The sequence below is a fragment of the Notolabrus celidotus genome, chromosome 18, assembly GCF_009762535.1.
Source record: "Notolabrus celidotus isolate fNotCel1 chromosome 18, fNotCel1.pri, whole genome shotgun sequence".
NCBI classification, from domain to species: Eukaryota; Metazoa; Chordata; class Actinopteri; order Labriformes; family Labridae; genus Notolabrus; species Notolabrus celidotus.
In genome coordinates this window covers 20559195-20575811 of record NC_048289.1, presented here as the reverse complement: position 1 = coordinate 20575811, position 16617 = coordinate 20559195, and the positions used below count along the sequence as shown (strand labels likewise).

Below are 16617 nucleotides of genomic sequence, written 5' to 3'. Positions count from 1 at the left end.
ACTTTAAACTTAAAACACCTCCACTCAGCGAGTGACGAGAGAGCAGCGCAAGAGACTTAATGATGTTGAAATAGTGGAGTACAATGCAGATAGCGCCTTCTACTGTTTAAAAATAGTATCCCCATAGAATTATGTTGAATCCACCCTTATTAGTATCGATTTTTACGGATTTGCAATTATTACTACTTATATTATGCACATACAAGCCATCATACTTGATGTGTGTGTGTGTGTGGTGTGTGTGTGTGTGTGTGTGTGTGTGTGTGTGTGTGGTGTGTGTGTTGGTGTGTGTGTGTGTGTGTGTGTGTGTGTAGTGTACATATTTGCAGGTGAACAAGGTGATAAAGCTTAAGTGTTTAGACCAGAATAACCATGAGTGAAATGAACTGGTTGTCATGCACAACTTCTTCTGAAATATGGAAAACTCCTGCACATAATAAATGTGAGCCTCACTTTAATATACCCCAACTCACAACTTTTCAACAACTTCTGTGTATTTTAATGCAAAGGCACCTCCACAGATGCCCACACAAACCCACACATGCTAGCCTTCAAGACAACGAAAACATCTCCCAGAGCCAAACAGATGCAGCCACTGGGGACAACAAAAGCAGTATGGCTTCGGAGCAACGAATGCCAAGTTGCCAACAATAGAAGAGAGAGGCAGAGATGTGGAGAGAGAAGAGGAGGAAGAGGATGGAGAAGAACTAGACGTGGACAGGCATTTATAGTTGTCTGTATTTGGAACTATGATGGAACAATAGGGGGACAAAGACAGTGCACATAATAACACTGACACTGAACAAGTACATAAGGACAAAGCCTCAGCGATCTCTGTGTATAACAGTTGGCATGTTGTTTGTGTATCATTAATACAAAAAATACCATACTGACTGAAGAACTTCATTTAGAATGAAGAGTTTCAGGCTGAAGGAACTTTGCCTTTTGTACCTGTGTGTAGTTTTGGGTTTGTGTGTGCTGTCACAAGAATTTAAGGGTTTGAGGTATGCTTTCAGAAAATGCTTAACACTAGCCTGACAGACGTCAGGTTGAGTTCAGCGTTTCCAATATGGCACCCACCGTCGATCGGCTTTTAAAACAGGGCTTCAGAAACAGATGAGCGACGCCAAGGATACCAAGTTCATTTATCCTATCAATAAAGGCAAATGCCCCTAAAAAAAAAAAAACATTAAAAAAAGAAAAAAGAAGCAAAAAAAAGTAAATAAATGCCTCAATAAAATGATTATTCGGTTTTGATGTGAATTTCTTTGACTTTTCCATTTTTAAATTTTATTTATGATGTGAAATAATGGCAACTGTCAAGTCATTGAAAAATAACCTTATTAATCTAAAGGCTTTTTGATGAATTACTCACATTTAATTGAGCATGTCAATGATGTGAGAAACTTACATCAGTATGGCTATTTCTAACATCCACACATTAATCACATTCTCTTATTAATCTCATCAAGCATTAATTCACAAACAACATTAATCTGGTTTGCCAGCTTGCCTGTTTGTGCCCCCCCCCCAACACACACACACACACACACACACCACACACACACACACACACACACACACACACACACCCACACACACACACACACACACACCACACACACACACACACACACACACACACACACACACACACACACCAACACACACACACCACACAGCCTGACAGCCTTTATCAGCAGAACGCTTATTTCGTCGCAGCTTTGTTTTATGTTTCAGCAGTGTAGGAGGATAGTGGCTGTTGATGATGTATCAAAGAGATCAAGATCGCGTGGTTCTGATGAGGCAGGAACTTTACACAAGCTTTTGAAACAGCAACAGGAGAAGTGTTATATTCAACAGAATAGGTGTCCACCTTAAACGTACTTGAGCATGTGTCTGAATGCTTGTTTGTTTTGATGTATGTGTGTGTGTAGGCATGATAGGTATGGAAAAGAAAGAGACCTTGAGCAGAACAAATAAATGATCACAGATCAAACAGCTATTGTTCTATCTGATGAATAGAATAATCTAAAAGAAAAGGTATTATATTCAGGTCAGGCTCTCTTTGTGAGCTGCTGCAGTGTGATCTGTGACGTGGTGTCAGAGTGAGTAATGTGCATTCACTTTTGACATTTTATTTCCTGTGGTTAATTCATTGAAATGAGCCCATTGACAGCACTCGATATAACCAGTCTGAACTTACATGAGTCATTGTGGCAAAGGTCCTCTCCCTTCCCACAGTACTGTTTTCCTTTGGTTCGCAGGTTAGCTTTGACAGGACAGTCTTACTCGGCTTCAGGATCATGCTGAAGATCTGTTTGCCCGTCCACAGAGCTATGGGCTGATGGAGGAAAAAAAACAAAAGAAGATTAGCAGCAGGTCATGAATACAGATTACTGTCACAAACTCACAAAAGAGTTGAGAACCTCCATGAAGGGATGTATCAATACCTGTTCCAGACCATGGGAACAGAAGAGGAAGTCATGGGGACCCCCAAAATTTGGTTATTTTTCGTATTTTGATTTCTGTACACAATGTAGAAGTAGGGCTGGGCCATACTTCTTTAATGATAATTATAGCGATGTTATTTTTCTCAATATAAATATAACAAATGTTCAATATAAAATAAACCTGTAATTACACCCCCCAACCACTGGAAAGGGAATGGGCGCTAATGAGCCCTAAACACTATTTGTCCCCCAACACTAAACAGAAGAAGAATACAGCATTGAACAGGCCATCATGTCGCAGGGTGAGAGGTAGGTGGGGCTTAAAGACATTCTGAGTGGAATGTAAACACAGCTGAAACGAGCGACACTGAAGAAACCTCAACACCTACCAGCTCAAAGCAGAGTCATCAGACTACATTTTCAATTCAACAGACTTCGTTAACTCTCCAGACCCCTTGTTACAGAAAAGCTTTATTGTGGGATTTTATTTAAATTTAACTCTGTTTTTAGAGGTCTGTTTTATAAGATTGCATGCTTTTTAGTTTTCATTTCATTATATTTTTTATTGCTCCATTTGCTTTACACTTCTTCTTGTTTTTATTGCCCACTGTGAAGCACTTTGTTACCTGTATTGAAAAGTGCTATATAAATAAAGTATTATTATTATTATTATTATTAACTATACTTTCAGGATGTGGGTAAAGGTAGAGCACAGAGACAACTTCTGCTGAGCATTTGAAACACGTTTAATGTCCACCGTCCAACACTGAGTAACTGTGATGCATTCACTGCACTGAGGGAAACTAAATCTCTCTGCCCCGTCATCCTTAGTAATCTTAAAGAAGAGTGCACAACTCAAAACAATACTCTATTAACTGATACACATAATACAACTGATATATATCTATTATGCAATAAGAATCTACAAACTCAAATTTCACAAAAATCTCATCTTACACAAAAGACCTGCTTCCTGTTAGCACCGTCAGAAAAGATGGATTCAATAAGCTTATCAGAAAACTAAATCCAGATACAAGCTAACAAACCATCTTTAACTTTCACTCAGGACCAAAAATTTGCTTATAAATCTAAATTAAATTACAATTTGATATTCATTGTGATAATTATCGCTATTGACTGATATGAAAAATGTTACAGTGATAACATAACTTTCAATATTGGGCAGCTCTAGCTAGGAGTACACTTTTACATGCAAACATACGTTTAAGATGGTGCTGGATTTTTTAACTTACAAGCATGGAACAAATCAGCATTACTGTCTCCCCAAGCTGATCAGGATGAGTATAGAAACATTTAAAGATGGAACGGGGGACGATTCTACAGCTTATTCTAACTTTATAGATGGAAATAAACGTTGAAAAATCTTTCCTCCTACACTTACCGGATAGGACGAAGCTCAGATTTGGCTGCAATGAAACTAAATTCTGCACGTGTGTGGGGGTGTGGACATCTGTATCAGTTGTTCAGAGTGCAATCACTGTAAAACAATCTGAGAATAAAGTATTTTTTCTCTCCGGTTCTCTACTTTGTCTTCATTCACAGAGCTGGCAGTCTTCTCTTCCAGAAAAGGAGGAGGTGGTTTGTGCTTTTTTAAGAGAGAGTTTTGTTTTTTTAAGAAGCAAACGTTTGGAGAATTCTCATCTTTTGAATATGTCTAATTTAAAATGGAAATTAAATCCTCATCCGCCACGGAAATACTCCCCAAGTTTTATGGATGACTTTGCTGAGATGCTTTCAATCATTTGCACTGAATTTGACTGTGTTGTTATTACGGGGGATTTTAATGTACATGTAGATAATGCCTGTGACAAGAATGCCAGGGAACTTTCTTCTTTACTTAACACATTTGATCTTTCTCAACATGTGAGTGAGCCTACGCATAATAGAGGACACACTCTAGATCTAGTCATTACCAAAGGTGTTGATATTTCAAATGTCACTGTGCTTGATGTTTGTTTATCAGATCATTTTGTGTGTTTTTTTTCGATTTATTTATAACTCCAAAAGTTGTAGCTGGATCTACAGTTATTGAAAAAAGATACATTAATGAGAATACCCCAACTGTGTTCATGGAAGCCCTCAAATTTGAAAGCAACCCAATTTCAATTAATGTTAATGATCTACTTAAGTCATGCACCTGCTCTCTCTCTCTCTGCTCGCAGTATCTTTGAGTTTAAAGGTGACATATTATGCTCTTTTTCATCTAAATATATTGGTCTAAGAGGTCCACAAAACATGTCTTTAAAGTTTATTGCTCAAAAAAACACTTTGAAATCAGATTTGGCATGCCTGTAAACCCCTCTTTTTCAGCCCTGCTCAGAACAGGGTGTTTTCTGTGTCTGTGCCTTTAAATGAGACTGAGCTCTCTGACCACGCCCCCTCCGGAAGTGGATGATGCCTCGGCTGTCCTGAATTTGATCCAGAATTGATCCTGACGGAGAGGCGCCTGCAGCAGGACCTTTCTAAACGATTGGTCACAGATTTAGTGTTTCTTGTTGTTTTATTGTCAGTATGTCGACGTGTGTCTTGGTACACAGCGACGAACATGTAGCTATGTGGCTATGCTAACTAGCGCTAGCACTTTTCCATGAAAATAAAAATCCTCCACTAGATCTTCAAATCTGCAGACGTGGGGAGTAAACCGATCTTTGTGTTTATTAAGACAGCCTACCAACTAGCATGCCTCCCTCCTAAGCTCCTTGTTAGCACACATGTGTGCAGGTAATGAAAACGGAGGAGGAGTTGAGTTGTATTTTATACAGTCTATGGGCTGAACAAGCGCCGAGCACTGACTTCCGTTACAGACCGGATGTCGTTGTGACGTATGAAAACACGGGAAAACTGAAACGGCTCATTTCAGCACACATTACAGAAAGGTGGAGAATCAAAACATGGGCAGAATGGATTTTTTTCATTTTCGGGGGGTTTGTAGACATGCCAGGGACACATATTTCAGGAAGGGAACCATTAAAAAGTCAATTTTGCATGATATGTCACCTTTAAAACTGAATTACATTGTTGAAAATCACCTGGTATCGAAAAGCAACTCAGTATTGAAGATTTTTTCAACCTTACCTTCACGATAGCCGGACCTGGCAGAGAGATTTTGACTTTTTCATCTTTGCCCACCAGGATGGACGCCACAATCTGACAGGCTTTTTGATCGGTCGAAGAAGGTGTCTTCAAGGTCAAGAGGTAGGCGCCTAGGGAGTGGAGATATGACTCAATATTACTGACATGAACAACAGTGGACTTTCTTAGAAAATAAAGAAATGTTGTGTTTGGTTTCATTGAAGCATTATATGAGCAGTTTACACACCCTTAGTCATCTTTTGTCCATATAATACAACACAAGTAACTACTGTTCTAAGAAATACAATTCCAGTAACCCAAAGCACCAGGAGCTCTGACATTGCACAAAAACGTAATGCTGTGACTGGCAGCCAAACGTCAAAGCACTAACCTGTCAGAAAGTCCTGAATAGCAGCAATCAGAGGTTCGCCATTTCTCGGAGTGACAAGATTAGCCTTTGTCTGGAAGAAAAGACAACAATTTGTGTCTGAGTGCCGACAATTTTCCAAGAACAAATTCTTCTCCAGGGACCCTTTTCACAATGGAAACATACAACACCGATAGCAGCGTGAATATTGCTCTGACCACAAGTATTGTGATCGTACACACCCCCATCAGGACGAGGGCTTCGGCTTTAGCCTCTTCAGTCTGAGGTAGATGGAGGTTCATTTCGTCCCCGTCAAAGTCGGCATTGTACGGGGTGCACACACACTCGTTGAAGCGGAATGTTCTGTGTGGTTTGACTCTGGCCTGTGGGTTTAAAAATTAACATTTATACATAAAGAAATAGAACAAAAGAAGTTTGGTGCCACAGCTGAGTAAATATAGATTTTGAATATTAACAACTGGCTTCATAACCTGTACTAGACACATTCTAAGATTCTGGAAGGAGACTCAAACTCCTAAACTGAAAACGTGGAGGGAGCAGATGACAGGAATTGCTGCATGTGAGAAGATGTTGGGGAAATTAAACTCCAGAAATGAAATGATTAGAGAACAATGGGACAGCTTCAGTGACTTTAAGGCTGGGGGAAGCAACGTTACCTGTGAAGAATGTATGGTAATTGCCCTTAATATGTGAATGCAAACATAAATGTAAATGAAAATGTAAATGTAAATGCCCACTGTTTCCTTCCAACCTATTTTAATACATTTTTTTATTTATGTTTTATTTATTAGTATTATTTTTTGGTTTAGTTTTGTTGCATTTATTACATATTTTCTTATTTTATCTGATGTTGTCATAGTCCATTTTATTTGTTATGCCTTTGTTGTTCATTATTCTTGTTTAAAAAAAAAAGAAGAAAACTCAATAAAATTACTAGTTATAAAAAAAAGAAAAGAAATAAAACAAAACCAAATAATCAAAGTGATTAAATGATTGTAGTATCAAAGCTTGCTTCATGTACTTGAATGGTTGGGTTTACTGGGATAGAGTGTAGTACAGATGTCAATGCTATTTGTTGGCAGATAATCTAAGTTAACTCCTACAGTCCGCTACAGTTTTGCTCTGGTATGTGCCGTTTTCTAGCTCTTACATTAATTTTTCATCTACCTTGCAAGATCAAAAGTTGTATTAAAAACGAGGAAACCTTGGCCTTTAAGCTTGTTTGTTTTGAACACATTCAGAATGGAATACAAAAAAGGACATTTAGTCGTAAACCAAATCTTACGATGTGGGCCATGATGCTGAGTTTGTGCAGAGAAGGCTGTCGATTGAAGAGAACAATGTCTCCGTCGATCAGGTGCCTTTCCACCACGTCACCGAACCTCAGCTCCTGAGCCATCTTCTCACGGTTTCCATATTTTAAAAACCTGACAGGGAAAGGGGCGGGGTTTAATTTGAAGTGAGAACCACATCACAAAAGAGCAGATCATTGAAACCAGAAGGAGCCAGCTTCACCTTTTCATCTGCGTGTGTCGATTCTGGATAAAGTTTGCTCCGGGGTGAACTTCAGGACCGTTTCGGACGAGTTTCCTCATCAGCTCCAGGTTGGCTTTGTTCACCTTTCAATGCAGCATAAAGAATAAACAGTTGTAGCTTTGATAAGGAAGCTGCTGTACACTCTAATGCCACCATGCAGCAGGGGTTACCTTCTCAGGGTAGGTCAGAATTTTGGCCACATGCACGGGGACGGCCACCTCATCGATCCTCAGATTAGGATCCGGGGAAATGACGGTTCTTCCAGAAAAGTCCACTCTCTTCCCCGAGAGGTTCCCTCTGAATCGACCTGAGTTTTTACAGAAAAATACATCACTCAGTCTGCTCTTCACACGTGAACTTCTATCTTCAAACTTCCTGTCAAGCATGTAATCAAGGCACAATGTGTCTGCAGGATAATTCCTGCAGACAATTCCTTCCTTCCTTCACAGCAAATGTAAGACGGTGATATTTAAATGCCTGCATAAAAATATACCTCTCTCCTATACAGTGTGTGGGTTAAAAAGTTTGTTAAGAGTAGAGATTGCTTCTTACTTAAAGACTTGCACTTTGCCTGGTTAAGTTATTCTCTATAGGGCTGTGCAAAAATATAAATGCAGCAAAGTATTGCAAGATTTTCTTTCAAGAAAATATCATTTTTTCTGTCCTCTTGTTGATACATTGATGTGGATTTTTCCCCCTCCACAGTAGATGTTGCTGCTCTGGTAGTAGGCTGTCACAAGATTGAGAGCGAGAGGTTTACTAACACAGAAATTAAGCTAAAGAGGGTGTGCCACTTGAGAAAGTAAAGCGATTTTGTTTGGATGCAGCAGCTCTTCATCCTCAAATGTGTGTCTCTCTGCTCTGCTCTCTGTCTCCACTCTTACGAACAAATTCCACCGAATCCGCGTCTCTGTTCCGTCTTCAGCATCAGATCAGTTTGTATTCTATTCAATGTGTTAACTCGCACTGGATCAACTCTGTTGTGTTCCAGCTGCGTCTCTGATCCGGCAAGTCGGAGCCCTCTGGATCAGATACTCAAGACTTCTATTTTTGCCGGATGCCGGAGCATGACGCGTTAATCTCAACAGAGCAGATCGAGCAGGACAGGAAGTCAAGCACCAGAACAAAACAAAAACATTCGGTTAATTTACAGAAAAAAACCACCGTGTGTTATCGCTAGATCATTTTTAACTTGACTATGACAACAAACTGTCATGATGAGTGGAGCCAGGCCTGGAGTCAAGCGGTCAGAGGTTTTCAGAGGACAATAAAGACAACATGGATGAAGAAAGGAGTCGAATAATCGATTCAGTAATCACAGCGGGAAAGCTTTGGTCACATGACTCCAGCTGTCCTGCTCCGTGCTGCTGTCTGAAAACGCAACCAGTGGGTGTTGACAGACGAGAGAGTATAGAGAGAGACGGTGATGTCAACACACCAGATCGGTGTCCGCACTGCAGCGGATTGGAGACGGACTGGACACAGATCTGGTGGAAGTCTCGGTTTACACAGCAGCCACTCAGATATACTGTTCCGATTCACAGGTCGTCAAATACCGTCACTTTAAGTTATTTGGGGTTGCATAAAGATACAGAAGTAACATTTGTGTCTGTTGCAGATCTACAGAGAGCAAAGGAGAGAGACGGTGATGTCAACGCACTGTTCCTATTAGTTTATTTTAGTGTTGACGTGTGAGCTCCACACCTCTGCACAATGACTGTACCCTGATTCTGGGACAGTCCTCGCAGTTATGCCTTTAGTAAATTACTTGGTACGTGTTCAGAGGCTTTTTCTGTACCACCTCAGAGGCTGCTAATCAAAAAAAGGATAATTCCCAATTTCCTGTATTTTTGTACCCTGAGGTCTTTGCCAATACTGAAAAAAGAATCCTAATATAACCGAACACACAGGTAATCAGCCAACTCATTTTTTTGATAAGTTGGCAGGTAGCTTCGGAAATTATTTTAGAGGTAATTACGTCCCCTGTGCCAAAATTAAAAACATACAAAAAGCAATGATTTGATTAGCTGCTCAATAAGATGTCACAGTTTCAACGCTCTATACCTTGCTTCCCCTTGAGTCTCTGCACAAAGCCTCTGGTCCATTTCTTGGGTGCCATGTTGAGAGGAATGCCAGAGAGCTCGCTGTTGATGTAGAGAGCGCACTGCAGCTGGAGGAAGTCCCAGTCCTCCATGATCATCTGAGTCTTTGCCCCTGTCATACGATGCTAGATGACACAAGAGTGTATTAATGCAGGCTGTGCGCATAAAAACGAGACATCTGATGAATCATTTTAACCTGAGGGGCCATCAAATAACAGTACTGAGTAACGGCACTGAAGAGAGAAGAAGTATGGAAACATTCTTGTTTGAGGACAATATGAGACAGAAAGTTTCTCCTCTCAAAGAAAATAAGCTCTTAGCTCATAAAAATCCTTTTTTAAAGCTGAAACTTAATCATTTATGCTTTCCCTTTCTTACTCCGAAACACCGTATGTCATTATTTATGATTTGGAGACTCGTCTTTAAGTCCCTGCAGATTCCCTCTGCCACTTGCTCTTGATTTTTTTTAACTTCAATCTGTCATCCAGCAGATGCCAACCTTTTTGATGACATCATTGAGGAAGATGATCTCAGTGAGCTTCATAGTCAAGTCATCCTCATTTGTGCCCGACTTCAGGTCGCTGACCACAGACGGGCGTATGCAGAGAGGGGGCACTAGGAGGCGGGTGAGGATGAGGTCAGCGGGTTTCCCAGCCTCGGGGTTCATCAGCAGCAGCGGGACGTCTTCTTGGGGAATCCTCTTGAACAAGTTGAGCACCACCAGAGGGTTCAGATTCTCCTGGAGAGAGGGAACAAAATCAAAGATGCAATGAGGAATACCATTCTAGTTTTTTCTTGTTTTTGCAGATGGCTGTCTTCCAATGTGTCTGGTTCTGCTCTAGATTTTGGCCTGTTTTTAATTTTTCCTTGCAAGTGCCAAGTGGAGGAGTAATGTTAGGATTCTATAAATGGCTGTGGCTCAGACTAAGTATTGGCAGCAGATGAACGGGGAGAGTGTGGAGAAGAGGAGGCGAAGCTGGAGGGACCTGTGGAACAAAGTTGTACTAACTTTGTGATAAGAATTAGAACCTAAGGAACTGGGTAGTGTGACCCATTGTGCCTATTGTGTTCCAAGACAGCAACTTCAAGGCATATTCTGTTAGGATGTAGGATTAGTCTGTTGCAGTCTGCTAATGATTGGGAGATGGCCGGAAAACTTACATTTTCACAAGAAGTAATTTGCACAAACTTGCACAAACTAACAAAGGTTAGTGTACTTTGCAGAGCTGACAGTGCCTTAGGACACAGTGGAGCAAGTGTATGAAAGAAAAAAACTTCGATCAGCAGATTTGGATGGATGAGCAAGGAGCAGCGAGGAAGGAGAGTTCTGGTTTGCCAAATAGAAGTAGGGTATGGAGGACTTCTAGCATGATCAACCGTCTCATTATTGGGAGAACTGTGATTGAGTGGACAGTTTGTGAAAGATGGTAAATGGGATGTTAGACGAAGCCAAAAAAGTCAGTGCAAATAAGGCTAGTTGGGGGTCTGAACAAGGCCAGGACATAACTGTGCATTTCCCTCTACCTCTCTCTGTTCTCCTCCCTTATAAAAATGGCAGAGTAGAGGGAGGTAGGTTTTTCATCCTCGCTATGCCAACAAACGCCACTCTCTGTTTCCTTGTTCCCTTTTAACATGTGGGTAAAATGGGTGGTGAGATCTAGCATGAAAGGGGGGATGTTTCTGGGATGCCTGAGCTAACTGCTCAGCCTCCTGAGGTATCGTGGGCCTAACTTGAAGAGACACCAATGAAGGGAGGTTCCCACTTGATTACCTTGATGTGTTTGGCATTTGTCGCCCATCTATATCAAATGTTGGAGTGTGGGGCCTTTAGTAGTCAGGTGGTATAGTAGGCAGTATAAGAACTGTCAATACCTGGAGCTTGCATAAACACAGCTCTGGTCTGTTGGGGATGGTAATGCTATTTGGGTTTTGGTGTCCACTAGGGGGCATTTGATAGGTGCTTTTTGATTGCAGAGACTTTCTCCAGGAACCAGGGTCTAAATTTTGTTCCGGGGTAGTTTATCTCCCCCTGAGAAGCCCCTGCTTGAAGGGAAGTTTTGTATTATTAATATTGTTTTTGTTATCTAATGATAATCTGAAGACATTTATTTGTGAGGGATTCATGCTGCTGAAAGTCGCCAATTAACAGGGTCACTCTTTAAACCGAAACACCGGTTGATCTCTGCTATGGCTATTAAAAATTGCTTTAAGACGAGCTTGCGCTTGTCTCCGTCCAAGTGTTGGTTCAGTGAATCCATTTGTGATGCAAGAAGAACGACAAAAACAGCTATGACTTATCAGTAAAACTCTGGGATAGGGATGCAGTTGGAGGGGGTGGGGTGTGGGATCCTCACTAAGATGACAGTCTAGACCTGTCTTTAAATGAGTATTTTGAGATAACATTAGTTGTGATTTGGAGCAATATGAACAGAAACTAACTGATTAATACCTAACATTGAACTCTGTATGAACATTATTGATAAGTTTATTCTTTCAATAAAATAAACCTTTACCCAAATTCTTTAATTTGACTTGACTAAACATAAAATATTCAGTAAAATAGGAAAAATCTCTCAGTTATGAGTTGTTAAAATAACCAAACTTTCTTCAGTCAATACGAAAATGTTCCTAAAAAACAAATAAAACGGCTTCTTGAACAAACATTTGAATCCAGCTTAAAACTCTCATTTCATAACTACAAAGGATTGATATTTCTCATCCTGAGAAGGCTCATCCCCTGCTAAAACCACAGTCTGCTAAGAGACACAGTTTAGTATAAACTTCACCTGAGCTCTGGTCAGCAGAGGCTCCATCACTTTGTTGTGTTCGATGGCGATATCAAAGGACTGCATGAACTCGGACACGAAAACATCCACCACCTTCTTGGTGGTCTTATACTTCTCGTGGATGATCTTCAGCAGGCCGCACTTTTTCACTGGACCTGAAGAATAGCAAACACATGACTCAGCATTTCCCCCCCCAAATACCACATCATGATGTATGACATGAAGAAAAGTCAGTGTCAAACAGTAAATATCAGAAAATCATATGTCTCTTTTCTTTACCATTGAAGGCGGAACAACTCAGACAAATTGTCCTTTTGCGGCATTTATCAGAGATCTTCTTCTTCAACCCACGCTTCTGGAGGTAGGCCAGGTTGGGTCGTTTCAAGAAATCCATGAACTGTAGTTTCTCTTCCTTGGACAGCATGATGCTCGAGCACGTCTTACAAATCATCTGGAGGCATGACAAAATTGAACACAGAAATAAAGGAACAGGTGAAAATGCGACCCAAAAAACAAAGTAGGTTGAATCATGGGTACACTTTCTATGAAAGCAGATTAAATAACAAGCTATTAGAACAATGATAACAGATTATTTAGATTATAATGTGGCTTATTAATATAGTATAACTTGATAAGTAGATTGGAAGTATTAAGGAACAACTCTCAAAGGCAGGTCTTTCAACCTGTTCTAATTTTGATGCTCTGGTGACACCTAAAGGAAAATTAGAAAAATGAAGTTCAGGTCTTTTTTTTAATAAATGAACAGCAATACTCTCTCAGATACTATCTCCAAATGACAATATAAATAAACATAGTATATCTTTTTAATAGTTATTTGGACATATCATATGGACATATATCATACAATTTTAATATAAAAAGATCTAGATTTTTTTCTTTGAGAATTAAGATTATAAAAGGTATTTGGTATACAGTTTTAATCAGTGCATCCCACCTGTAAGATTCCAATAATGGCTTTGAAATAGCCAACATGAAAACATGGCAGCTCCAGATCCAAGTAGCCGTAATGTCCCAGACAGTCTGCGAGATTCTTCCCACACGTCAAACAGGGTCTGTCCTTCTCACTGGTGCCCTGCAGGACACAAGAGCAGAGAAATAAGCCTGTGATACAGCTGCATGAGGTTATCTGTAACGAGTTACAATTTTACACAGCAGACAATACAACGAATATAAGTTTTCCTTAAAAGGCACAAAATTTAACTTCTGTCATTTCAAAGACTCTCAGTCATAAAAAAAAAGAAGTACATAGTTGGATGAGGTCTGAGGTAGCATGGAAGCTCTGGACTTCTTTTCTTTAAAGTTAAACAATGACTATAGTAAAAAAAAAAAAAAAAAAAAATTACGAGGCACTGGTTGCTTCCTGAACCACCTACAATACACAGGAAAAGTGTCCATGTCTCACCATACGGTGGTCCAACACTCCATAGGGCAGTGGAGTGTGTTTGGTGTCTTGGCTGTACAGATTCTTACTGACCACCTGGATGTGGGCCTGCTGACGCATCTGCTCAGCTGACTTCATCCCAAAGCAGATGTGGCTTCTGTAAACAAACAAACAAACAAAAAAACATTAAAATAATAATAATAATAACGTGGATGGTATATGACAATGACAGCAGAACAAAACATAATAGGAAAATAAATGAATTGCCAATTCAAATTTTTGTTTGTATGATGTGTGTTCATGACATTAGAGTTGTTTTTTTCACTTTATCCCTAGTTATCCCCAGTGTTTTAGATTTGTTTTAAAACACTGGAAAGCTACTTGTTCAGATTTTCTGTTTATTCGATCTATTTTATATAAAAAAAATGTAACAGCTAACATTTATTTAAAGAAGAAATATTATGAAATCATAGAGGTCGATCTTGTGTGAGGAGGAGTGAGTTAATGTCTGCATAAGTCCTTTTTTTTATCTTTTCTGTTTGTGGATCTTGTTTTTGCTTGTTTATTTGTTTTGGTGTCATGTGTATAAGGTTAAATGCAAATAATAAAAAGTATACACAAATATTAATATTAATATCATTATTATTAATAATAATAATAATAATAATAATAATAATAATAATAACATGGGTGATATCTGACAATGACAGCAGAACAAAACATAATAGGAAAAATAATGAATTGACAATTTAAATTTTAGTTTGTATAATGTGTGCGTGTATGACATTAGGGTTACATATACTTTATTTCAGACCCAAAGGTCCATGTCAGCACAAGAGTAATATAAAAGACTAAAAATAAGTAAAATACATGTCCAGTATGAAATAAAAAGATCATATGACTACAGTTTACCCATTCATTTTGATTAAAGCATAAAAAGGCATTTGTTCCAATGTTTCCAAAAGCAAGAAATATACCTTGTGTAACTTAATGAGGGCTGAGTGAACTTCCTTAAAATTTCACTTTCTAAATCAGCTAAGCGACACATACAAGTATACATTAAATTTCTCATTATATCATGAAATGTAGGGACATGGTTTGATACAAACATAAAACTTGTACTGGTCTTTCTTGGTAGTTTAAGGAAAATTCAATATGCATCATTATATGCTACCTGAAGCTTATTCATTTTAGCTCTACTGTATACAGAGGAGTACAGTAAGCTCTCAAAAGCTCTGTTTTAACATTATCTGTGCACATTGGAAATGTAAGTGCCAGCATATTAGCCTGTGCATAAAGTTTACAGCACTGTCAATGCAGATCATCATCATCACATAAGTCATTTCTGATAATGTGCCCCAGATATTTGACTTTGTCCACTACACTAAGCACTTGATGAGAGATATAGAAAGAAGGACAGTTTTGCTTCTGATCATCCTTGGCTTTCCCAATCATTATAACACTCTTTTTGCTGTCATGCTGCACACCAGCTAGAGCATGGTGAAGCTAGAGCATATTCTGAGCAGTTGCTGTAAGCCAGCACTGTAGGGGGACAGGATGATTAAATCATGGCATGGGATGTGTTTTTCACTTTATCATACAGTTTCTTACTGTGTTACTGTGTCAAACCAATCTCTTCATACTACGCATGGTTAGCTCCAAGAAATAGAACAACTACTCAATTGTACACGCTCTAAACATGTGTTATTTCAATAGGTCCACTGTGTACTCTTTAATATTTTACAGCTGAAAAGTTGTCCAGAAAAGTCAAACTGCAAAGTGACAGACACTAATGTTAGCTAACCGGTAAGCTAACTAGCTTACAATGTTCCTTATACTCACATTTTTTTGGCCACATCTGTCTCTCTGAACTGCTCCTTCACCATTTTGTCAGCTTCTCCTACAAAAACAAAATAGAAACTGTGCAAACTGTTATTCTGTCTTCATTCCAGCATGCTAGACTTCATGAATAAACCAGCACGCTGTCACTGTGCTTTCCCATGTTGTGGAAATGCTAGCAGCAGCAAAGCAACATGCAATGTGTTGATAGCATGTGAAACAGCGGTGCTGCCTTCAGGGTCACTCGGTTATAGGGATACTCTTCTTCACTGTTAAGTAATCAGACACTGCAAATGTGGGGCTTTGGTAGGGTATAGAGACATATTATGGAAAAAGCAGTGCAGTGTCCACCCAAATAGTGAGAGTTCAGGTTCGACTAATAATAATAAGATTCTTTAAAAAATAGCTTAAACTGAACAAACGAGTATTTTGAGTTTTACCTTATTTATAAAACTATATTACGTTTGTATCGTCATTTATATTGTTGAACATACAGCATACTCCTCCAGTGTCTCTTGGACCTAATGGAAAGCCTGCAAAAACCTGTATTAATGACTCAATTTTTAGTAAAACTCATATTTCCACAAAGTACTTGAAAGCAGCATTAGCCGTTGCACAACAACTGCATCAAAGAGAGGTACTGAGAGCGCGAGCACAACCAGCAGGAAGGAGTGCTGACATCTACCGGTAGGAATATGTCAGGTTTCCAACTCCAGCTGGTCCCAGTTCACTACTAAGCTGTCAGATAATAGTAGCATTTAATCACAGAGACTGTTTATTTGTTGTTTTACTTTATAACTTTACTACTTTCTCTCTTGTAGCGTCATGTAGGCCCACTAGTTCATGCCAAACTAGTAAGCTAATGTAGGTTAAAAGGTTCAAACAAGCTAGGTTTTAACCATGGTGCAAAATAAGCTAGGCTAATTGCTCCCTGGATTTGGCCCTGCACTTAGCAAGGGGACAGTTCATCAATTTTCTCAAGTAGGTGTATTCTTAAAAGTGTCAAACTTTTAAAATG

At 39.3% G+C, this 16617-nt stretch overlaps 2 protein-coding genes across 4 annotated transcripts in view; one reads left to right on the top strand and one right to left on the bottom strand.

The window, feature by feature from the left end:
* polr3a (polymerase (RNA) III (DNA directed) polypeptide A) overlaps positions 1-15818 on the bottom strand; it is a 52823-nt gene extending 37005 nt beyond the window's left edge. Inside the window, 15 exon segments of the mRNA XM_034708311.1 lie at positions 2207-2290; positions 2293-2344; positions 5550-5677; positions 5938-6007; positions 6156-6296; positions 7220-7361; positions 7450-7553; positions 7641-7777; positions 9535-9697; positions 10072-10311; positions 12359-12513; positions 12638-12809; positions 13314-13451; positions 13782-13917; positions 15603-15818. Of these exon segments, the coding sequence (XP_034564202.1) occupies positions 2207-2290; positions 2293-2344; positions 5550-5677; positions 5938-6007; positions 6156-6296; positions 7220-7361; positions 7450-7553; positions 7641-7777; positions 9535-9697; positions 10072-10311; positions 12359-12513; positions 12638-12809; positions 13314-13451; positions 13782-13917; positions 15603-15646 (1906 nt within the window). The 5' untranslated portion in view covers positions 15647-15818.
* A 486-nt stretch (positions 15819-16304) lies between these two features.
* Positions 16305-16617, top strand: part of LOC117830512 (zinc finger MIZ domain-containing protein 1-like) — a 245299-nt gene continuing 244986 nt past the window's right edge. For all 3 annotated transcript variants that reach the window (XM_034708659.1, XM_034708657.1, XM_034708658.1), the window contains exon 1: positions 16305-16580. The gene's annotated coding sequence lies outside the window, so the exon portion shown is untranslated. The remainder of the gene's footprint in view (positions 16581-16617) is intronic.